This window comes from Asparagus officinalis, chromosome 9 (assembly GCF_001876935.1).
Source record: "Asparagus officinalis chromosome 9, Aspof.V1, whole genome shotgun sequence".
In the NCBI taxonomy this organism is placed as follows: Eukaryota; Viridiplantae; Streptophyta; class Magnoliopsida; order Asparagales; family Asparagaceae; genus Asparagus; species Asparagus officinalis.
In genome coordinates, this window is record NC_033802.1 from 5,312,351 (window position 1) to 5,336,135 (window position 23,785).

The 23,785-nt window shown below is 43.1% G+C and overlaps 2 protein-coding genes and 1 long non-coding RNA gene across 3 annotated transcripts; 1 reads left to right on the forward strand and 2 right to left on the reverse strand.

Moving 5' to 3' along the window:
• LOC109824669 (phytolongin Phyl1.1-like) lies at positions 1,630-2,785 on the forward strand. Its single transcript, XM_020391305.1, is given in 4 exon segments — positions 1,630-2,079; positions 2,082-2,149; positions 2,151-2,174; positions 2,176-2,785. Coding segments are annotated over 4 exon segments (636 nt in total). The 5' UTR covers positions 1,630-2,003; the 3' UTR covers positions 2,644-2,785.
• LOC109824670 (putative pentatricopeptide repeat-containing protein At5g08490) lies at positions 3,011-6,563 on the reverse strand. Its single transcript, XM_020391306.1, has 2 exons — positions 4,816-6,563; positions 3,011-4,675 (listed from the first exon to the last, which is right to left on the reverse strand). The coding sequence occupies exons 1-2, from the start codon at positions 6,060-6,062 to the stop codon at positions 3,220-3,222; spliced, it is 2,703 nt and encodes a 900-aa protein (XP_020246895.1). The 5' UTR covers positions 6,063-6,563; the 3' UTR covers positions 3,011-3,219.
• On the reverse strand, positions 14,872-23,096 carry LOC109824530. Its single transcript, XR_002242669.1, has 4 exons — positions 23,056-23,096; positions 22,788-22,976; positions 15,785-15,869; positions 14,872-15,249 (listed from the first exon to the last, which is right to left on the reverse strand). It is a non-coding gene; the product is annotated as an uncharacterized LOC109824530 (long non-coding RNA).

Genomic DNA, 23,785 nt, shown 5'->3' on the forward strand with positions numbered 1-23,785 from the left:
TTTTCCCTTGGATTTTCTTTGCTATCAGGAAGTTGCACTAGGATTTTCTTTGTTATCAAAAAGTAATGGAGAGACCATCGATCAAATCTACTATCGTTTGATTAGCGAATATGATTCATTTCGAGTGAAGACTAGAAATTGTTAGGAAAGAGATGGAACCAAGATCTAGATTATAGGAAAATCACAGAGCAAACACATACACACAACTTTAATGTGGGTGTTTGATTGATGGATTAGGATTCGAAACACCCCAACATAAATTAGTGAAATACAACTGGAATATGTTAAATAGTTATATTCATGGCAAAATTAGTGAAATACAACTTCTCTTGAGAGTACAACTCAATGACTTGAGTTTGGTAGAGTCAACCCCTACCCCTATCTATACGTGGCAAAATTGAAACGGTCAAAACAAACTGCTTACATTGAGATTGCGTTGAGCTGTTGTCATCTAGTTCAAAAATTATATGTTAAACCTTTGGACTAGCTCATTTACCTACCGTTGCCGGGTCTTGTTTCACCTACTGGCGGGGGGTGGGGGCTGGGTCGCGTGCGGGAGCGGGTGCGGATACGGAATTATTATGAGTGGGCCCCCCTGATCAATAGTTATCTATCACTAATTATAATGAACTATGGGGACCAGCCTCTTCATCAGATGTACGTACTCTAAACACCATTCATGTGGTCTATTAACTTAAACCAAGTTTAACTATTAGCCTTAGTTATTGTCAAGTATTCCTTGATTAATGACTGCAATATGAAGATGCGATTGCCTGCTACGGCTGGACCAAAATATGAGGACCAAGGGAGGCCGACATGTGCAGATGTCCCCTCCCTATTGCATAATGAGTTGGCCATGCCAACTCATTATGCAATAGGGAGGGGACACATCACCTGTCCCCTCATTTGGTCCTATATTTTGGGTCCTTAAATCATTTTACTATGAATATTCCTCAGTTCCCACCTAGTAGGATGGGAACTCCATGAATCTTATGCGTTTCATTATTAATGGGGGCAAACCAAATAAATAAAGAAAAATATTGTTCATTAATGGTGTGTTTGGGAGTTTACTTAGGAAAGAGAAGGAAGGGGAAGGAAGGGAAAAAATTCCGCTTCCTTCCCTTCCCCTCCATTACACCCCAATTTGGGGTGTAAGAATTTGGGCCAAATTTCCCCTCCATTTCCTTCCCTTCCCCTCCATTACACCCCAATTTGGGGTGTAAGAATTTGGGCCAAATTTCCCCTCCATTTCCCTCCTCTACCCTCCTAAATGAAACTCCCAAACAAGGTTAAAATGAAATTTCCCTTCCCTTCCCCCTCTCTACCCTCCATCCAAACAGGCCATAAACATTTTAGAAGTCAATAAAGATGTTTACATATTTAAAGAGCATAGATGAAAGCAAAACATGGAATATTTTTTTGTGCTATCAAAACATCCATACGCAAGCATAACCTTTTAAACATTTCAGAGAAGGAAAGACGTGATAAATAGATCAGAAATTTCACCATCCGTATCTTGTATTAATTAGAATTGTAATAACAGCTTAAATTTCTGTCAGCGTTTTGTTAGATTTCCCTTCGGAAAAAAAGGCACTGCATTTTATATACTCGTTACTCAATAGTTATACATATTTTACATACCAATTTATTTTTATGTTTCCATTATGCAACATATCATATATCATAACTCAAAATATCGCACCTCCCATCAATGAACTCATATCTCTAAAGACAAACTTGTCATTTTCCAATTTCCCCTCCGTCCACTAGAAATTTAGAAGTAGACCCAATCACTCAAAAGATAAAATTTCCCCCACTCTTTATCTTTTCCTAACCCCCATAATAAAAGTCCATTATTAGTACCTTAACCCCCAAATTATTCCTCAATAAACAAAACCCAAATCCAACGCGGGAACAGTTAGTTATTTTCCCCAATAATCCCCAAATCTCCCCCCAAAAAAAAAACTCAGCTCCCCCCCAAAATTGATGATTTCACCTCGTCAATGGAATCCTCAATCGGCAAGCTCATCTACTGCTGCATCTCCAATCGCAGCCGAATCCTCTACTCCTACAACGGCAGATCGAAACCCTAGCTTCTCTCTGCATCGAAAAGGCGCCGCTTTCTCACTCCCACTACTTCTTCACACGGCGGCCGGCGCTCCTTTGGCTTCCTCCATCGACGAAACCCTAACCTACTTCGCGATCGTCGATCACGATCGCGACCGCAGCAACAAGCGCAAGTTTCTTCAGCTCCTTCATCAGATCAAGAACTCCTACAAGAGAAGCAACAATTTCGACGACGAGCTGATCCCGATCATCAAGCGCTTGATCTGCTCTTTGGAAAGCAAGAATTTCGATGTATCGAGCTCGAATTGTTACGGGTCGAGCTCGACAAAGGCGCCGCTTTTGGGGAGGAGCGGATCGGTAAAGATCGACGTGGAGGCTCCGCCGCCGCCGGAGGCGGCGGAGGGCGGCGGTGCTGAGAAAAGCTTGAACTTGAGTTTCTCGAGCAGGAACCGGCAGATTGGGAGGAAATTGTGGTGGAGGCATGTGAAGATTGTGGTGATTGCTGATGTTTTCTTGTGTCTGGTCTTGTTCGGGGTTTGGTTGGCGGTTTGTCGAGGGTTCCGATGTCTCTCGTAGGGATTCTGGCGGAGGGTTTTGGTTTGTATATATTTTTGATGAGAAGTTTATACGTAGATATTGTGTTTGTGATCATCTTGGAGTTGTTTTTTTGGTTTGTGTTTGATGCATACAAGTTCCAAATTTTGCTTCTTTATGTCGATGATAATCGTCACATTGTGTGATTTCTTCATGTGTGACAAGAATTGCCTTTCTGATTCCGAGCTGTTCTTGAATGTGGATGATTGATAACTCTCTTCAGATCTCATCTCCCATAATCAAATACTCTGCATTTCTCTTTTCAGCTATACCATTGATCTCTACAATGTTGGATATCTATCTGCACTTCAGTTTCTGAGCCCATTTATGTCGGAAGTTCTCGAACCACCGTGCAATATTTGCTGCCAGAGGTCCCTGGCCAGTTCTGTATCTCTGAGATCTCTATAGTTATCTCTGCTTCATTGAACCCTCAATGTAATGTATATATGTATTCACCTTCACTTTGCTTTGGTATCAATCTCTGAGAGCTCGCTTGTACCTGATAAATTGCTTTATATAATACAATGATGGGCATTACAATGATCCGATACGCACTTCTCATAACAAAAAATGTCTCTGAGAGGGCTGCACTTTGATTTGCTGGGTCAAACTTGTCAGCGTTTCATATATCAATGCTCTCTGCGGATGAGCGAGATCACCAGCCACAAACACGTGCCTCATCTTCTCAACCTCAATCCAGCTACACCCTGCAGGCTTCTTCAAATCCTTATTCTTCATCATCATCCTCACTTTTTCCACACCGTCCCAGTTTCTATCCGCTGCATACATATTCGACATCACAACAAAGTTCCCAACATTCGCATCTTCCACATCTAACAATTTCTCTGCTGCGATCCTCCCAATATTAACCTCTCCATGAGTCTTGCAAGAACCGAGCAAAGTACTCCATATATTAGCATTCGCTTCGTAGGGCATGTCCATTATGAAATCATGTGCTTCCTTTAGCCTTCCTCTTCTTGAGAGAAGATCTACTGCACAAGCATAATGCTCCATTGTTGGCTCAATGTCATGGATATCTTTGATTGATTTGAAATGTTTTAACCCTTCATCCACAAGCCCACCATGGCTACAAGCTGAAAGAAGAGTTGTTAAGATAACATGATCAGGTTTTATACCAAATTGAAGCATTTCCGAGAAGATGTTAATGGCCTCTTTTGCCATTCCATGCATTGCAAAGCCTCCAACCATTGCCGTAAAGATGATCAAGTCCTTTTCATGACATGTTTGAAAGAATTTGGAGGCATCTTTAATGCTTCCACATTTAGAGTATGTGTCCAAGAGATTTCCTTTTACGTGCAAATCATCAAGAGAAGCTCGAATTGTGTAGGCATGAATTTGCCTCACTAGTCTAATTGAGGCTAGCTGAGTACAAACACCAAGAATGCTCATAATACTAACCGTATTAGGCTTCATTCCTTTTTCTTGCAATTCCCGAAACAAACTGAAAGCTGAATTGTTGTTGCTTTCACTTTGAGCATAAACTTGAAGCATCAGATTCCAAGTAGTTTGATCTCTGTCAAGCATGTGGTTGAATATTTTCTCAGCATCCTCTTGATATCCATTCTTCATATAACCTGAGATCATTGTATTGTTTGTTACAATATTCCTTTCTACTAAGTTTTCGAATGTTTTAGATGCATTCTCTATGCTCCCACACTTTGCATAAGCATCAAGAACTGCATTTCCAACTGTTTGTTGGGTTGATAAGCCAGCTCGAAATGCATATCCATGGACTTCTCTTACCTTTCTCATTTCCATGGAAGCACAAGCTGGAAGAACACTAGTAAGGGTGATGGAATCGGGTTTTATTCCATTGTTGATCATTTGATTGAAAAGGGTAAGAAGCTTCATCCACTGATCATTGTCCAAGAAAGCATTAAGCATTGCATTCCAAGATATCAAGTCTTTCTTTTGCATTTCCTTGAAGATATCCAGTGCAGCGTCTAATTCTCCACATTTGCCATAAAAGCTAATGAGAGCATTCCATAAGGATGTCTCTTGGCTTAGCATTGAATGATTCTCCACATTTGCCATAAAAGCTAATGAGAGCATTCCATAAGGATGTCTCTTGGCTTAGCATTGAATGTTGAAGAATGTAATCATGTATTCTTAATGAGAGCATTCCATAAGGATGTCTCTTGGCTTAGCATTGAATGTTGAAGAATGTAATCATGTATTCTTTGTCCCTCTTTGATATCTAGCAGTTGAGCACATATGGGAATAATACTCACAAGAGTGACCGAATCAGGCCTTATTCCACTCGAATTCATATCATGAAATAAATCCATTGCCTTTGAGAGCCAACCATTCGATGCATAGCCAGCAATAACAGTGTTCCAAGTCACAGTATCTCTTATACACATATTCTTAAAGATTGACTCCACTTCTTTCGTATCTCCAACCTTCGAATAATGACTCAATAATGCATTACACACTGAAACATCCACTTCAAGACCAAACCGAAGCACAAAACTGTGTATTTCTCTCCCATATAACCATCCATTATCGACAAAACCACATATTGGAAGAACATTCACAATTGTTGCATAGTTCGGTATGAAACCATTCAACACCATTTCATAGAATAACTCAAATGCTTCATCAAAGAGCCCATTTTCAGAACACCCTGCAATTAATGAATTCCAAGAAACAACATCTTTATCACCGATGAGCTCGAATGAGACTCTCGCATCATCCATAACCCTTCCACACTTCGCATACATCGATGCTAGTGCATTCCCTATGAGAGTTTCTCCTTCCAATCCTCTCTTAATACAATGACAATGCAAGCTCTGCCCATGTTTCAAAAATCTCAACTTTGCACATATAGGGAGAAGTACTGCAACACTTATATCAGTTGGCTGAACCCCTTCGTCATTGAATGTGTGCATCATATAGAACAAGCCCATTGCTTCATTATACATGTGAGCACGGGCAAAACCCGTGATCAAGACATTCCATGACACGGAATCTCTTTGACCCATGTCGTCAAAAACCCTGCAAGAATCATCCAACATATTGAACCTTGCATACATGTGCATCAATGACTTCGCAACAATTGCATTAATAGTGAAACCCATTTTTTCTGCAAACCCGTGAAGGGATTTACCTAGGCTTGGATTGGAGAAAGCCGACGAGGATTTTATCGCTGCAGCGAGAGCAAAGGAGTCGGGGACTTGGCAGGAGCTCTGCATTGATTTGAATGTTGTGACTGATTCAGTGTGTTGTTTGTTAGCAGTGAAGGTTTTGATTGCCGAGTTGTTTGATTTGTAGTCTCTTTGGGGAATTTCATCGAACAGGTTGTGTTCGTTAAGGTTTGTACGAACAGAAAGAGACCTACGCTCGGTGAAGCGAAGAGATTTTTTGAGATGCGGAAGCATGAAGAGGGTTCAAATTTTCAAGGAGATTTGCTAGAATACACCAAAAGTTTAGGGTTTGATGACTATTCTGAACATAATTATGGTAAGTATGGTTCAAGTGATCAAACAAGAGAAAAGAACGTCTGATCCTGTTAAAATCATTAGTAATTGTAGACCCACAAGCCTTTATCAATTCTATATTCGGTACCAATTCTTTATATTTCTAAATTAGACCCGAGTCCATTAAAATGTTTTAAATAAGACCCCTTAAGTCCAAGTTGATTTAAATATGACCTTCACCAATCTATTAAGTTGTTTTAAATTACACACAAAATCTATAAAGTTGTTCTAAGTAAGACCCTTATTTCAAACGAATACGAAGATCTGATGTTAATTTAGAAATATGAAAAATTGAGGGTCAATAAGGATAACTAAGATTTGAGGGTCTATTAAGAGAAAAATCCAAATCTACTTCGCAGCTCTAGCTATTATGTTAGGTAGGGTTTGGATATCATGATGTTTTTCTTATTTTCATCATCGTTTTGTTAAAAACAGAACAATGTGTTTGGAAACCATGATGTTTTTTTAGCTAAAATATTCTCAAACCAAAAAATACGACATCTATTTCAAAACATCTTTTAGGTGTTTTGAGTTTGATGTTTTCGTATTGAGTTTGAGAGGAGTGTTAATATTGTTGGGGAATTCTAGACCCCGCATACTACTACGATTTGCGCAACTTGGAAGCCAACCCACAATCAACAAGATATAAAACAACCACAATTAAGAAGAAAGAACACTGAGATTTACGTGGTTTGGTCGACTAACTTCGATCTACGTCAACGGGGCAACAATACGAGAAATCCATTGTGTATCAGAGAGAACTATAAGAGGAACCACTTAACTCTCGTCTCTCAATTTCTCAACCTCACATACATAATCAACTTTCATATTCTCTCCAAAACCCTCTCCTTACAATCTTTTGAACGGACAAAGACTGTGAAACCATCTCCCAATGATGTAATCTTTTGCACAAACAAAGACTACGAAACCATCGCCTCTCACACAATATTCTTGAATCAGGCTACGCCTCTGCTAACTCTAGATTATAAGAATATTGGCTCTCTCCTCTGCTTGGTTTTTCCTTCAACAATAGAAGAATATATATATGGGAACCAAAACCCTATCTCTAGCCTAACTTTCTAATTAGAATAATATTCAAATTTCTAATCATGATTAGACCCAATCTCCTAATCATGATAGATCTCTAATCCTATCTAATTCTCATAAAATTATAGAAAGAATCAAAGACACAATCCCAACAATCTCCACCTTAGATTTGTTTCCCAAGCTCCCTTGAAGATATATCATCGCTGTCTTTAAACTTTGCCTCTCACACTAGCTTCTTCTATTCTTTTACACTTCAAATTGAAGTGTCTGCACTCCAACTGGGATGTCTTGTGACCCTCGCTATCATCTGCTTCGTCGTGGTGCCACCACCTCTCTTGTGTAACACCAAGAGATCTTCGCTACCTCTGATATTAGAAGCAAATCAATCATAATTCTCCTCCCAAACTGAACTTGACGGTAGCCTTCCCTCACTTGCTGTCCTTGTACTCCACTTGCATTGCTTGTCTCGAATCATATGGATGCACCTCTCCTACTCCACACTATGAGTTGGATACCTCTATCTCCTCCATCATTTGGCTTGGACGAAATATGAGCGCTCATCACTGTAGGCTGTCTAAAAATCACAACGGATAGCTAATTCTCCATCGAACACTGATGATGGAAGTTACAATCTGACGACTTCCAGAAGGCTACAATTCGAAGATTTTTACATGTCAAAGAGTTAAAGCAAAGATTACAAAACGACAGTCTTTAGCAATACTCTGACAGAAAGGATTACAAATCGACGATCTCTTCAAACCAAGACGTGGAAGTCCTCCCCGCGTACTATCATCAAGACACTACACCGATTCAATCACCTACGCCGCTTCAACAGCTATAAACACGAATGCAGCTTCTTATGTGAGATGATTGATCTTGATGGCTGCGACAACAACATGACTAATATTATATTGGCAACCATTAGAGGTGCTGATGAGCAGTGTAATGATATTCGACACACTCAGTGGAGATCATGACCTGCAGTTGACAGAGCGCTATTGAGATGCCTCAATTGTCACAAGTGGCTTGAATAAGACCTTCTTTACCAGTCTTTGGTGTCATCCATATATAAAGACAGAGAAATCTAAATACTACGACAATCAACAGCTCGAACGCAGCTCCAATCGCTGCCAAGCACAGCTCGAACGCAGCTCCAATCGCTGCCAAGCACAGCTCGAACGCAGCTCCATCGCTGCCCAACGCAGCTCCAATCGCTGCCAAGCACAGCTCGAACGCAGCTCCATCGCTGCCCAACGCAGCTCCAATCGCTGCCAAGCACAGCTCGAACGCAGCTTATCAACCATCGCTGCCCAACGCAGCTTATCAACCGTTGCCAACGCAGCTCATCCATCACTGCCAAACGCAGCTCAATCACCGCCAGAACGCAGGTCAAGGTTCTGACTCATTCAAACGTGATCGTAACAACTTCGAAGCTGTTCTTCACCCACGATTTGAGGAGTGGCTTTAGTGGGTTGTTACACCCGACTAATGGGGTAACTAAACCCCCATTTAGGCGCGGATTATGGGGGCAGTTACACCCCTAATCCCCCTATAAATAGCAACAAACTCAACAGAGTAAGGGATCTCCTTTTTGGATTGGGGGAGATCGTATTTTTGATAATCAGATCAAGAGAGATTTCTTTTCATTAATCGGAGGGGGATCTTTCGATCAAATCTTCCAGAATCAGAAAAAGGAGGATTGACTCCTTACACAGTCTGGGAAATCAACAAACGGAGGATCTCTAAACCATCGATATTTGGCTTATTAACCGAATTATTTTCGGTTCCAACAACTCTATCATTAGAGTTTGTTACTTGTTCTGAATCACAAAACTCGACAAGAGTTATCAACCGGCCAAGACAGTTGTTCCAGTGAAGTATAGATATTCGGATCGTCAACGAGAAGCAAACTCGACGCAAGCATTCGAGGGAGGCATCTCATCGCTACCGTGAAGAACCCAGAATTAAACAAAGGGGAGAATCCAGATCATTCTCTTCTCTTTTGTAACTAGGAATCCAAATTGTAATCGAGAGTTGAGAGAGTTGTAATCATTCTTTTTCTAAGCAGTTAGAGAGAATAAAATCAAACGCAATTCTTTCCTTATATTCTTTTTATTACAAAATTTCCCACAAACAAAAGATGGCGACTCCGCTGGGGACTAGCTTCTCTGACGAAGAGGTGGTGGCGCAATCCGACGTTCACCTCACTGGAACAACCGTGGAAACCTTGGTCGTGGAATTTGACCAAGCCAAATACGAGGAGGCTCTCTCTTCCGGATCGCTCAGCCCTAAGGCTAGGCGAGATGCTTGTAAGAGCTCTAAAGAAGTCTTAACTGCTGTTGAGACGCCAAAGAAAGTCCTCTCCTTTGGCCAAAGCCTCAAGCTCGCTCTGCAAACCGAAGATCACACGCCTATGTCGACACAGCGTGTACTTGGTTGTAAAAGGCCTATGACAGAGATAGGCACAATCAACGCCGGTGTTGCTGATACTAAGGCTTTGAAACAAGCCAAGAAAAACGCTGCTCGACGACGAAGAAGGTCCATCCGACGAGCACACCTCCGAGAAAATCAATCCCGAGTCCAACGCAAGGATTGCGTCCCCGAAGATCTGCCTAAGCATTGCGAACGCACACTTCGAGGTAATGAATCCAATTACAAACCTCGGGTGATTCAACTTAAACGCGACCCTCAGTGGTGCGTTGTCCAATCAAAACACAGCCCTGTCAAGGGAAAACAAGCACCTCAAGAGTGCGTCCAAACAAAACAAGACCCTAAAGGGTCTGTTCCTTCAACTAAACGCAGGCCAAGGCCTAGTGTTTATAAATCAAAACGCGACCCTCACGCTTCGACGCCCGAATGCAATAGGGTCCGTCAGGTTCAACAAGAACCAATTTCACCCACTCAAGAACAGGGAGTTTCATCCCCGATGAAGAACTGTCCTCGGGTCTCAGATTTGCGAGAGTTGCTTTCCAGAGAAAAGCCAACGCAACGAGCAGCCCATCCATGTCATTGCGAACGGCTTATTTCAACAGTCCTTTCCGAATGTCACTGTTGTATTCCTGAACCTCGCAGATCTGTATTCGACAGATTGACTGACGTCGCAAGACCTACCAAACGACGACGTCAAAAGAAGAAAGTTTCTGAAGCTGAATACCCTCAGGTTACCATCAACATGACCAGTAGAGGAAAAGCCCCGTGTCCCAGTTCCGATGAATCAGAAAGAAGCCATTCCCCGACCGTTCGAGAAATTTGCGACGAGTTCGAAGGGGTATATCGACATACCCGGTCACGGACTGGAGCTATCCGCCCGGTTAATTACCAAAGGTTAGCCCAAGGGATTACGACAAGTGATGAACATTCGGCAATAGCTGAATCTCAATCTTCAAGCTCTGTTGGAGCACAAAAAGTTTCTGTTTACATGACGACGAATCCCGAGGACATAGCTAAAAGAGTGGATGAACATCATACCATGCTCCAGGCACAACAGGAGACACTTCTCCAATTGAAGGATATGTTCGTCCAATTTCTCGCTGAAAAAGGGCAAAAACCCGAGTCTTCCCGGAGGACTACGTCAAAAGGAAAGCAGAAGGTGCACGAACACTCAGATCGTGAGACTCACAACTTAGATTCTTCTTCTGACAATGAGAAGGAGATGGAAAAAGAACTGTATCCTCAGTCAACCAAAGTAGACGAGCTAGAAGCCCGCCTTAACGCAATGGCCAACAGGAGCGAGCTTCGCGAGGAAGGAGTGATACGACCCTACCCTGCAGAATGGGATACGGCTCCCTACCCACCAAAGTTTAAGGCTCCAACGCTACAACCTTTCGACGGTACAGGGTCACCAAATCAGCATATCTACTACTTCAAGTCTCAAACAGGAGATGTGGTAGCCAATGATGCCATTCTGACGCGCTTGTTCATCGGCACTCTTAAAGGGGTGGCCTTTGAATGGTTTATGAAACTGCCTGCTGGATCTATCCAGAAGTGGGTAGATTTGGAAAGGCTTTTCTTGGCCAGATTCTTCGAAGATGACACAGAGGTTTCGGTTCCTACTCTTCTCGCCACAAAGCAAAAGAAGGGAGAATCTATTAAAGCCTATGTGGAAAGGTTCCGTAGCATGGCATTGCGATGCCCATCAGGTATGACCCAATCAACTCTAGTTGAAACTTGCAGGCACAACCTGCAGACTCAGCTCCTCGCCCAGATGGGAGTAGCAGAATGTCGCTCTTGGAGACAACTAGTTTCACAAGGGGAGCAAGCTGAAGAGATTGTCGCTCAGATAAAAGCTGAAGAAGAGCCACAACCCAAACCGCAGCAACAACGCAATCAGAACAATGCCCAGCGGTCTAAGGGAAAAGAGACTTTAGCAGCTGACTACACGCAAGTCCCACCGCCTACTAAGCAAGGCAAGACGCCCAATCAGCAAAGAGCACCCAAGCAGTATTCGTTCAAAGAAGAGCATGTGGACACTCTGTTCCAACTACTTCGGAAGAACAATAAATTGCAGCTCCCCGAAATCAGAAAGCCAGATGAAGCAGGGAAGATAGATGACCCCAATTACTGTCGCTATCACAGGTTCTTGGGACATCCTACCAGAAAATGCTATGTGTTCAAGGACATCTTGCAAAATTTGGTGAATGCTAATGTACTTACTCTGAAGCCGGAGCAGAAGACTGTATCTACTAACTTGATTGCGGTCCAATTCGGTGATTTTCCTCCTGTAGCTGCTGCAGACGGTGTCATCCCAGTCCGTAAAGGGGAGATGCACCTGAAAAACACCGACTTACACAATCAGAAGGACAGGGGGTTGGTACCCCTCACAATTTCCAAAGGAGAAATCATGTGGGTCCACCCTGATCTAGTGGAGGACCAACAGTGGACGAATACCTGGTCCAAGAAGAAAGGAGGCAAGGCTAAGTCTTCTAACATGATTAGCCCCTCCGTTACTGAGAATGATGACCACCTCAAAACCCTTACAGATTCAGAAGAGGAGAGGATTGCCCTGGCAGCATATCCGGGAGATCACCCTGGCACTCGGTCTGGAAAGACTTACTTGAAAGACTACGGCCAGAATGCTCAAGAAGTCGAGGAACAGCCCCAAGACGCTGGAGGTTCTGTCCCGAAGAAGCCAGCGGATAAGGGGAAACAAAAAGAACTCCGGTTCAACAGGAATCTCCACCAGGAACACGGGGAGTCGAGCAATCCATTCCAATTCAATGTCATGGCGCAACTGGCCAACATACCGGCCAGGATTACTCTATACGAGCTCCTGAGGTTGTCCAAAACCACCAAGGAAGCTCTCATTGAGGCATTGAAGAATACAGAGAGCTTCATCACCCAAGTCATTCCAGTTCCTGAAGCTTCTGATGATCAAACTTGTCTGCAATGCCTGCAAGCGGCGAGAAGTCTACCCTGCATATCATTCACACAAGAAGACATGCAGGTCAAACACGAACATGACCGACCACTGTACTACACAGGGTATATCGGATCTTCTGAAATCAGTCGTGTCCAGGTTGACCCGGGCTCCGCACTCAGCATTATGCCTTACAGGGTCATGCAGGTTTTAGGGATTCCTATGCATCGGTTGCACACTACCCAGACCACTATCTTTGGTTTCAACGCCAACAGTACTCGACCCCTAGGGAAGATCAAACTCAGGTGCCAGATCGGAGATCTTAAGTCTGAAGTAGCATGCTACATCATAGATGCGGACACGTCCTACAATCTTTTGCTAGGACGACCATGGATACATGCAAACCGCATTGTCCCGTCTACCCTACATCAGGTCATGAAATATGCTAATGATGAGGGAGAAGTTCGAACCCTGATTGCGGAAAAATATCCTTTCCGAGGGGTAGAAAACTTTCACACCGACTCTGTTTTCTACTTGGAATCTCAGGAGAAAGAAGATGTTGACAGTGGCAATGAAGCTGATGTCGAGCCAGATCCGCAAGGGAATTGTCCATGGGAGTTAAACTTTGATGTAATTGGTTCAGTCGAGAACAATAATAATGTACCGAGTGAGGGCGAATGGTGCATTAATGAAGATTTTATTTTGGCGTACTTGTCTGATGAATCCTTTAAAGTTGGACAAATAGTAAATGATCGTGATGCAGGTACCCACTCATGGCACGCATTGTGCACAGAGGCATGTCTAACAATGCCAATCAAGTCATCTTTCGCTTCCAATGAAGAAGTGGAAGACGCACAAAAGGCTTTCTACAAAGTCCCGTCCAAAAGGAAAGGGCAGAAGCCGATCCAGTTCGGCAGAGTCAAACCCGAACAACTTAAGCGAGGAAGTTCAGAGGAAGACGATGGAGTTCCTCAGTTTCATTATCACGAACCCAATTCCATCCAATTGATGAAACGAATGGGGTATAATTTTAATGAAAAACAGGGTCTGAATTTCGGGAAAGGTAGACGAACCCCAGTCCGAATGTCTCTAGCCCCTGAAGGAAAACCTCAAGATTATTACCACAAAACCAGAAGTGGTTTAGGTTATGTCACAACTCCCTCCGCCTCAGAAGATGAAATCAGTAATTATCTGGGCCAAGATCATTCATCCAGAATATCTTCCTGTGAATCTGACGTCAGTGTTGGACCCTTCTTTAAGAGTCTGACTGTAAACATGACTTCAACCAGTCATCCGGATGAAGACGCAGGGGGTGATGAAGAATTAATCGAATTCACCGACGATCCTTGGATCAAACGCCTCAACATCTTATGGGACATGTGTTTTGAACAACGCGAACCACCCACTGAAGATAAAGTGATCCAGATCAACATAGGAGACGAATCCAACCCCAAACCTATCTTTATCGCGGAAGACTTATCATCATCCGAAAAAGAGAATTAACTAGGAATCCAAATTGTAATCGAGAGTTGAGAGAGTTGTAATCATTCTTTTTCTAAGCAGTTAGAGAGAATAAAATCAAACGCAATTCTTTCCTTATATTCTTTTTATTACAAAATTTCCCACAAACAATCACCTTCAAGTCCAATGCCAAAATCTCCATCTCTATATGTGTCACTCGGTCGTGCCCGCTTGCGAGCTCCACCTAATCTGGCACTGTCCTCATCGAGTCTATACACCAGCCAATTCTCGCTCCCATGATGATTCTAAATAATTATATGCTGACAACTCTACTACTAGAATCACGTCTGATTCTCTACACTAGTCTCAACCGTCGCATACTCGTTTGCCCTATCTGCTAGATCTGTCTCATTACAATTATCAGAATTTATCAGCACTTTCTAACTAATATGAGCAAAATCTGAAAAATCAAACCCTCGCATCACATTCAGAGCACTCCAAAACCTATGAATCAACTCCTGAATCGTCGAAATCCGTCTCCAAATCCTCGATCAGAAGACACATTAATTTCACCATCGGATTTGATTTAATAATTTTTAACCAAACCCTCACCCACGTGAATAGTGTTGTCGTTACTACAGTATTCTCGCTACTATAATACTCTCTCTTTTTTCTTTTTCTTAATTTAACCAAACCATCACATTAATTTCACCATCGGATTTGATTTAATAATCTTCATCTCCATCTTTATCTTCATCGTCAAACAAAGAGAAGAAAAAAAAATTTAAAGAGGTGAAAAATTTCTTTTATTAATTGTAACAAAAGTTATAGATTTGGAAGGTCTTCTCAATTAAGAGTAACTCTCCTCTCCAAATGGAGTTACAAAATTTTTCACACCCTTCAACCCCTCACTCTCTACCCTATTTATAGCATACAATAATGAATGAGAATCGTTGGATCAAACTTGAGCCCCAAGCCACTCAATTTCAGCCTTTAAATTCAGAACAGGAACATGACATCTATGCTGACATCTATGCCGCTATCAATGTCGGCATCTATGTCGCTATCGATGCCGGCATCGATAGGCTTGTTTTTTTATTTTATGGCCGATTTTCTTCTCTTGCTTGGCTTTTGGGCTTTGACTTTTAGTTTTTACTTGTATTCTTCATTAATTCATTGGGCTTTTGTTGAGAGATAAGATCTTGAGCTTTATTCTTCATTAACCTGCAATTAAAAATAAAAACAATTATTAGTGGTATATTTATTTATGTAAAATAAATAATAATGGTATAAAATTATAATAAAAATATGATTATCAACACATGCATGTGGTGATGCACCAGTAACAATCTAGAATAAGTGTTCAGCGTTATAATTCAATAAACTAGATGGAATAAGTGCTGAAAGAAGACATAATAGGAAAGGGCAGCCTATGATTTGGATGAAAAAATAAGAAAAAAGTTTCACAGGGAAAAAGTTTTAAAAAGCACCTCTAACTAAATAAACTTTTGTTTTGGGTTCTTAAAAAAATCTGCTTTCAATATTATTCAAAAAGCCCCTCTAACTTTTATATTCTTTCTTATTAGTTTATTAGCAATACAACTAAAAAAATTGTTTTATCCATAAATTAAGAAATTCCAAACCAAATAATTAAATCATTATTTTTTAATTTTGTTCACGCTAATACTGCAGCAAGCATGGGTGAATTATGCTTGTTTATAAAACTTTATTAAGTTTTTAGAAGCAAATAATGACTCACTACAACGCTTCTGATTTCGAACTTCATTTAGGACCCCAAGCTGACTCCAATCTTTATTTGTTGGAATTCCTTGTGGAAAAGAAGTCTGCGTCAAAATCAAGAAAAATTAAAGGTCAAATAACAAATATTTAAAGAGACTAAAAAAACACAGGAATACAAAACATAAGCCACATATAAAACTCTACAGCTTTCCTCCTTCACATCTCCCTCCATAACAGTGAACCCGTTAAAGTAGGATAAAATACAGTAAGATCAGAAACATAAATCGAAGGACACTATATATTTGGTCATAAAAGAAAGATTTGCAAAGCAACATCATGAAATAAACTTTAAGAAACTATGCGAGCCTCCCGATTTTAATTTGTGGGTTTTCTTGATAGTCAATATAGAATGAAAATAATAATTTATTACCCGGTTAAAATTTTTATAATTTATAATTGTAGGCATCGAAAATTGCCTATAGGTCTCCACAAACGGTTCAGTGTTAAAAAGCAACGATGAACGTCACTATCCGATCCACAGGAGTCCAATTGACGTCGATGAACGATTGAAGTGAATTGACGAACTACGTGAGCTGATAGGATTTCGGAACAACGAAGACCCGGACCAATCGGGAACCCGGCGATGTATCCGAGTTTGGACGAAGAATTTACAGCGAAAGCGGACGAATGCACCTCAATGGAATGTCCTAGGCTTTTCCTAGACACCCCAGGGGTGTCTAGGCGCCCCAGGTGCCCCCATTGCCTATAAATAGCAATCTTAGGCCTCATTTTTGAGGATCTGGATTTTTGGGAGAGTTGGCGAAGCCCTGCTGCAGTGAAGAGTGATCGAGCGCTTCAACAAGGGAGAGGTCTTCATCAGATTCTTCATCACCCGTGCCCGTTCCTTAGTATTACCCTTCGCCGGTAATCACTAAGAAGAGCAGATATCTCGTTTTAGCCGAGATAGACGCTTCATGCTTCTAGATCTCGATCAACGAAGCTCTGTCCGAATTTTCCGGAACAGATCTGAGTGCCAGGTAGTCCACGGATATCGACGTCCCCGTCACAGGCCAAAGACCCACGCAAGCAAGAGACGATAAACGGATCTTGCGTTTATTTTCAAGAAAGTTGTAATTTTTATTTCTTTGTTATTTGAATTCATTTGTAACGACTGAAGTTTAATGAAATTAATTATGAAGGAAACTTTCGACGAAAACAAGCTGGCGACCACAGTGGGAGCCAACGGCCTTGCTGCCGAGGCCGTCGTGACGCAACCGGCATTCAAGATCCGGGTGAACGAAGAGATCGAATATGAGTTCGATCAGCAAAAGTTTGAAGAGTACCTCTCTTCCTCCTCCTCCAGATCCGCCTCTCCAAACAGGCGTAGGAAGACTTCATCTTCCAGAAATGCTCGCCGGACCTCCGGCTCTAAGATCCAAGATCCCGTCGCCGTTGCTGTACCCGTGCCCCGTGACATCCCGGCGACATCCAAAGGGGTCGAGGCTGCAGATCCAGATCTCCCTTCTGCCACAAAGGCGATTGTCGAAGGTGCTCCAGCTGTGTCAAAGAGGGCGCGCCAAAGACGGCGCCAACGCCTTGCACGACAACTGGCCAAGACCACAGAATCGATGGACGAGATCCGCTACAATGAAGATCTCAAGTCCAGACAGCGCCAAGAGCAACAACGGCACATAACCAACTCCTCCTCCAAAGCAGAAACGAACGAATGGGTTCGTGTCACGAGGACTCGCTCAACCCTCGAAGAGCGAATCAAGAAGCGCCGCGCATTGCTTGCGCATGCCCGAGCCCTTCTGCAGAAAGCAGAGGAGATGCAGAAAGAAGAGACGGTCAAGAATCCGTCAAAACTCAAGCAGGTGTGGGTGCTAAAGGCAAAGCCAGCGCCTAAGACAAGAGTGGACGATGTTGCTGTCCAACCTTCATCAAATCCAGATCCCGTCTCCCTTGCCCCCGCACCTACGGCGGAGTCAGGTAAGAACGTGGATCCTTCAAGATCCAGGGTTCCTTTGAAAAGTCGCATCGGTCCCTTACCAGAGAACCGAGGTAATGCACCTGTCAAGGAACGATTGGGACCGTTGAAAAGTCCCCAAATGTCGAACCAGACTGGGGGTCGTGTTAATCCCTCCAAAAAAGATAACAAAGGGAAAGCCCCTGTTACCGACCGCATCGGGTTGCGTGTCGAAGTTCAAGAGCCCGTTAAGTTTTTACGCTCGCAAAAGCGTAGACTTGAACGAGTGACTTTTGAAAATGCTAATAAAGCATCATATCCCCAGAGGAAAACATATTCGTCTGATGATGATGGTGTTATACCTGGGAAGTCATGCCAATACTCTATGGGTTGCTCCAGTTATCAAACTGATGAGTTGTACTATGGAGCTGGGGGTGCGAGTAAGTCTCGGAAGAGAGATGCTCGAGACACGGAACCCCACTGTCCGTGTGCCAATATCATCAGGGCGGTGTTATCAGAATGCTGCTGTTCTAAAACCCAAAGAGAGTCTCGGTGTTCGAGAGGATTTCCAAGCCAAGGCGTTTTCGTGGGAAGAAGTTCGTTCGCCAAGAGGACGAATTCCTAGAAATGTCTGTTAATATGACTGGCAGAGGCAAATCGACACGACCCTCTAGCTCAGATCAACTTGCCGAAGCATCCCAGCGCATGACTCGATTGCGGTCAGGGATCAATAGGCGAAAGAATTACCAAAGAATGCAAAAGGGACTTCCTTTGGAAGAGGAGGCGTCAGATGCTGATTCAGACTCCTACTCGGCTATAGCATCCGATGACACGGCGTCTAGTGCGGGGCAACTTTACGAGTCACTCATGATCAGCGCTGAACAAGTAAGCAAGATGCTTGAAGATGCCCTGGCTAAGCAGAAGGAAAGTTTCAAGTTCGAGATGGAGATGGCTATGCAGCAGATGAGAGAGATGCATGACCAGCAAATCGCGGCTCTGACAACTCACCAAGGAGAACCCAGTCGTCGCAATAATCCGAATCAAGATGAGAATGAACGGGAAGAGGAAAATGCCAACATGAACATCCCTCCCGTCAACAACAATAACGGAGGTGGTCCCTCGGATGATAATGCGAAGGAAGACCACGTTACTTCTCCTCGAAACCACTCGAAGACAGATACGAGTGAAGACAAAAAAATGAAGGACTTGGAGAGCAAAATCAACGCGTTGATGAATGCTCAAGAAGTGAAGAGGTCCGGCATACCATGTCCGTACCCAAGGGAGTGGGAATCAATTCCGTATCCGGCAAAGTTTAATTTAATCAACTTTACGCCGTTTGATGGAAAGGGTTCCCCTACCCAACACTTAATATATTTTAAGTCTCATTTAGGAATCATTTCTGGGAATGAACCTCTTATGGTGCGGTCATTCGTCGGCACTCTTCGCGGAGCAGCCTTCGACTGGTATCGCCGTCTCAAGCCCGGGAGTATCAGCACTTGGGATGACATGGAGGACATGTTTCTAACGAACTTCTTCGACGACGACACCGAAATCTCAATCGGTACACTATTCGATGAGAAACAGAAGAATGGTGAGACGGTCGAAAATTTCGTGAAGAGATTCCAAAACAAAGCAATGAACTGCAGGGATCCGGTCAGCGAAGACTTCATCCTCGAGACGTGTCATAATAACCTTTCATTGGACATCCTCGAAGCTATGGGAATGGCACCGCCAAAGACCTGGAAGGACTTAAAGGTGCGAGGAGAACGAGCCGAACGATTCCTTAAAAGGAAGAAGGCGGAAAGGGGTCAAATAGCAAATAATGCTCCGCAACCAAACTTTGTCCCTAAGGGTAAAGGAAAAGCACATGCAAATGCCGTGGACGCGAATCAGACGTTCGAGGTGCAAGCGCAACCGAAACAGCAGCAGCAAAAGGCGCCTCAACAATCAAGGTGGCAACAGCAGACCCAGAAGCCAAAAGCCTCGGAGCCGAAGTTCCCAAAAGTCTATTCGTTCAAAGAGGATGAAGTTCCCGGTATCTTCAAGTACCTCATTGAGAATAACAAGATCAAATTGCCTCCAATCCAGGATCAGGAAGATGCTAAGAGAATCAATGATCCAAAATACTGCGCATTTCATAGAGCAGTGCACCATCCTACCAAGGCGTGCTATGCCCTTAAGGACAAGATCCAAGCTCTGATCGATGTCGGGGTCATCACTATGAAGCAACCCAAGGAGAAGAAAGTGGGAGCAAATGCAGTATCAATTAGTTTCGGTTCTGTTCCCTTGAACTGGTTCCAGCATGAGCCAGTAATAAATGCAGCAATAAAGATGGTGAACGATGATCCTTACAAGCAGCGCCAGAAAGGACTTGTGCCACACACAGCCCCTAATGGTGAGATTCTTTGGGTTCATCCAGATTTGATTGGAGATGAACAATGGACTGGAACCTCTTCCAAGAAAAAGTCAAAAGGAAAATGTAAGTCTTGTTATGGAGCTTCTGCTATTCCAAGGGAAGATGACGAAGCAATGTCTGCTTTCTCATTTCCCGACAATGAACATGGGAATGAGTATGGTCGACTGGATGGGGTGGAGATGATTACAACTACCCCCGTACCTGCTGAGAGGACCCAACAGGAGCCCCTGCACCAAGATGTTCAAAACCCGAGGCAGTCTCGATTCAATCAGCAGATTGGAAGAGATAAACCGGGAGATTCAAACATTTCATACCACTTCGATGTTATGACCCAATTGGCTAACATCCCAGTAAAAGTGACTCTACACGAGTTATCACGTCTTTCTAAAAACACTAGAGATGCGTTCAACATTACTCCTGACCAGCTCACTCAAATAGTTCAAGAAGCATTAATCAAGCAGAAAGAAGAATTTGAGGGTAAGATGGAATTGGCTATGCGACAAATAAGAGAGTTGCAAGCTGAAAGGTGTAAATTTCCTAAATCGGATCATCAAGATGGGTCTAGCTGTTGCGTTACCCCAATCACGTCTATTCTAGATAGGACAAATAACAATGGTCCGAATTTGAATATAGTTGTCAAGACTGATTCACCCATCGATAACACTGGGGGTGGTACGACTAGATCCTTCAATGACACTGGGGGTGGCCCAATTCCTACTTCTCAACATCATACAAAGAAAAATGAAAGTGAAGACGAAAAGCAGAAAGAAGTCGAGTCTGTCACCACCTCGACTAGGTGATATCCTAAAAGAAAGAGGGTCGAGGAAAGCCAATCAGAGTTCGTACCCAGGTTCGCTGCTGATCAAACGTCACAACGACATCCGTGGGAGCGATCGCCACAACAGTCACTTCAGATACAACGATACTCTTTCAAGGATGATGAGGTTCCAGCCATCCTCAAGTACCTCCTAAAAAACGACAAAATCAAGCTCCCACCTATTAAAAGCCAGGAGGAAGCCAGCGGGAGTTCAGACCCAAAATATTGTGAATACCACAGAAGGATCCATCATCCCACCAAGACTTGTATCACTCTCAAGAATACAATACAGGCCTTGGTTGAAGCCGGCGTCTCAATGGCAGAACAAACCGAGTGAGAATGACCACCACACTCCGAAAAGTATACGAGTATAAACTGCTTCTTTCAAAACTCCAACGGGCATATGAGTGTAAACTGTTCCCTTTGTATCTAACGGGAAGTTCCTGGAGAACATCATACTCTTAAGGATAACCCGATATCAATAAAAAGATGTTGGAAATAAAATATTGCTTATTGAATCAGTCCCTTAAAGTTTTTGATGATTCTCAATAAATTTGAACCCAAATGGGAGGGACCATTTGTAGTAGAGACATTCTACTCGAGTGGCGCATATCGCCTAGTCACCAAGGACGGTGACCGGCTTATGATGCCGATAAACGGTAAGTTCCTGAAAAAATACTATCCTTAGTATCTTCAGGATAACCAATGTATCGGGAAGTTCCCAGAAGAATACCACATGAGTATTCTTAGGGATAACCCAGTCATTGTAGAATTAATGAATAAGAAATCTACGTTCGAACTCTGAATGTCAGAATGTTTCTTCTTATTTTTATCAAAATTCTCTAACTCTTATGAGTCATTTTTGTGAGATGAGATCCAATCCTCTGATAGGTTAATCTTTCCTCACCAAACCATCCGCTGATCAAATTAAACGACAGTGGATCCACCAACATTTCCATCTGCCCGTCGTTGGCATTTCTCAGACTCAACATGTTAGGTTCTTTCCATGAACGAGAGGTCCACTTTTAAATTGAGCGATCAAGCCTATAAAAGGTAAGGTCGTCTCAGACCCCCCCACTTCCACTGCCTCCTTGGTCAAACCTATAAAAGTTAGGGCCAAAGCCAAATTCCTCTCTCGATTCCTTCTATGAACGAGAGGTCCACTTTCAATTTGAACAGTCAAACCTATAAAAGTTAGGATTGTTCCCGATCTCACTTAGTCAAGCCTACAAATAGTTAAGACTAAGACCGAGTCATTCCTTTTCGAGTCAAGCCTACAAATAGTCAAGCCTACAAATAGTTAAGACTAAGACCGAGTCATTCCGTATCTTTCCTCGCCACATTAGCCATTAGCTGCGCAATGAAGCTCTCATGTGACTGAAGCTCGCATCTGATGGAAGATCTCAAGTCACGCCACTGTGCCAGCCTATGCCCCAGCTGAGAGGACACGAAAGAAGAAGCCCCATTAATCTCCAATTCCTTCAACTCTCGGATCTCTGACTCCAGGACAGCGAAATCGACAGTGAAGGAATCGGCCAATTCCGGGTATCCTTCTTCCCTCATCATCATCATGTGGCGAGAAAAGGAACGCCTGAACTGATCGAAACAGTATCCTCTGTGAAGAAGTTTCTCGATCATGCCGTTATAAAAGGCAGTGAAGAAGCCGAGGTCCGTGCGAAAAATGTCTCTGTCAGGATCAGTATCGACCAAAAGGGTGCGGACACGCTCATATAGAGAGGATCGAGATCCTACAAGCAACAACATAGAAGTTCAGTGGATTATCGAATACGACAAGGAAATTCAAAGGCAAATTCCGAGCATACCAACGCCAACGGAGGTCCCCTCAGGCTGAGGTCCGACAGGCTCTGAGATAGCGACAGAAGTGGTCATGGAGGGTATATCAACCCCTGCAGGCAGATTGCTCATACCACTCGGCAAGGACGGGCAGACGCCACTTCTATGCAAACTCTCAGCCCCGGGAACTGTAGTAGTATCAGGCACAACGGCCGGTCCTATAGTTACACTCCTGTATTAGTCAAATGGAAATTTGGACAAATAAGGAGAATCGGGACAAGAAGATCGTATGCATACCGGCAATCCCACCGTCCTCAGATGCAGCGGGAATGCCAAGAGTCATAAGGGTATCGGCCCAAGCGGCTGGTCCTATAATTGTACTTCTTTATTAGTCAAAATGAAAATTTAGACAAATAAGGAGGATTGGGATGATAAGGTCATCTGCATACCTGTAGGTCCATCATCCGTAGGTATCTGGGGAATGCCAGGAGTCATAAGAGAATCAGTCCCAGTGGCTGGTCCTATGATTGCACTCATATATTAGTCAAAAAGTCAGATAAACAAGTAGAAATACGATATCCCTAAATCGTATGTGTACCTGTAAGTCCGTCATTCCGAGGCAAGCTAGATATGCCAGGAATCGATATTGGGCTAATCCCAATGGTTGGCGCTGTAACATTAATCCTTCGTTAGTCAGACAAAAGATCAGACAAGATGAAGGGAATCAGATATATACCTATGAATGAATCATTCCCAAAGAATGGTCTCTTGGTTCCTCTGGTAGTCTGTTCAGCCAGCATGTCAGCTAATAAGCCAGCATCGGGTTTCGAGAAGCTTGGTAAAGGAGCACACCCCCTCTCCTCGAAACCTACATCATGATAGGCTCCATCCTCAGCTGGCCTTTCCTTAGCGACATCTGCAGGGTAACCTGAATGTTGGAAGATGAGGAAAGCTAAAAAAAATACTTGCAGCAAAAACAGAAGATCTTCCTTCCCCATGCTTGAGGAAGGTAACATTGGATGTAGAT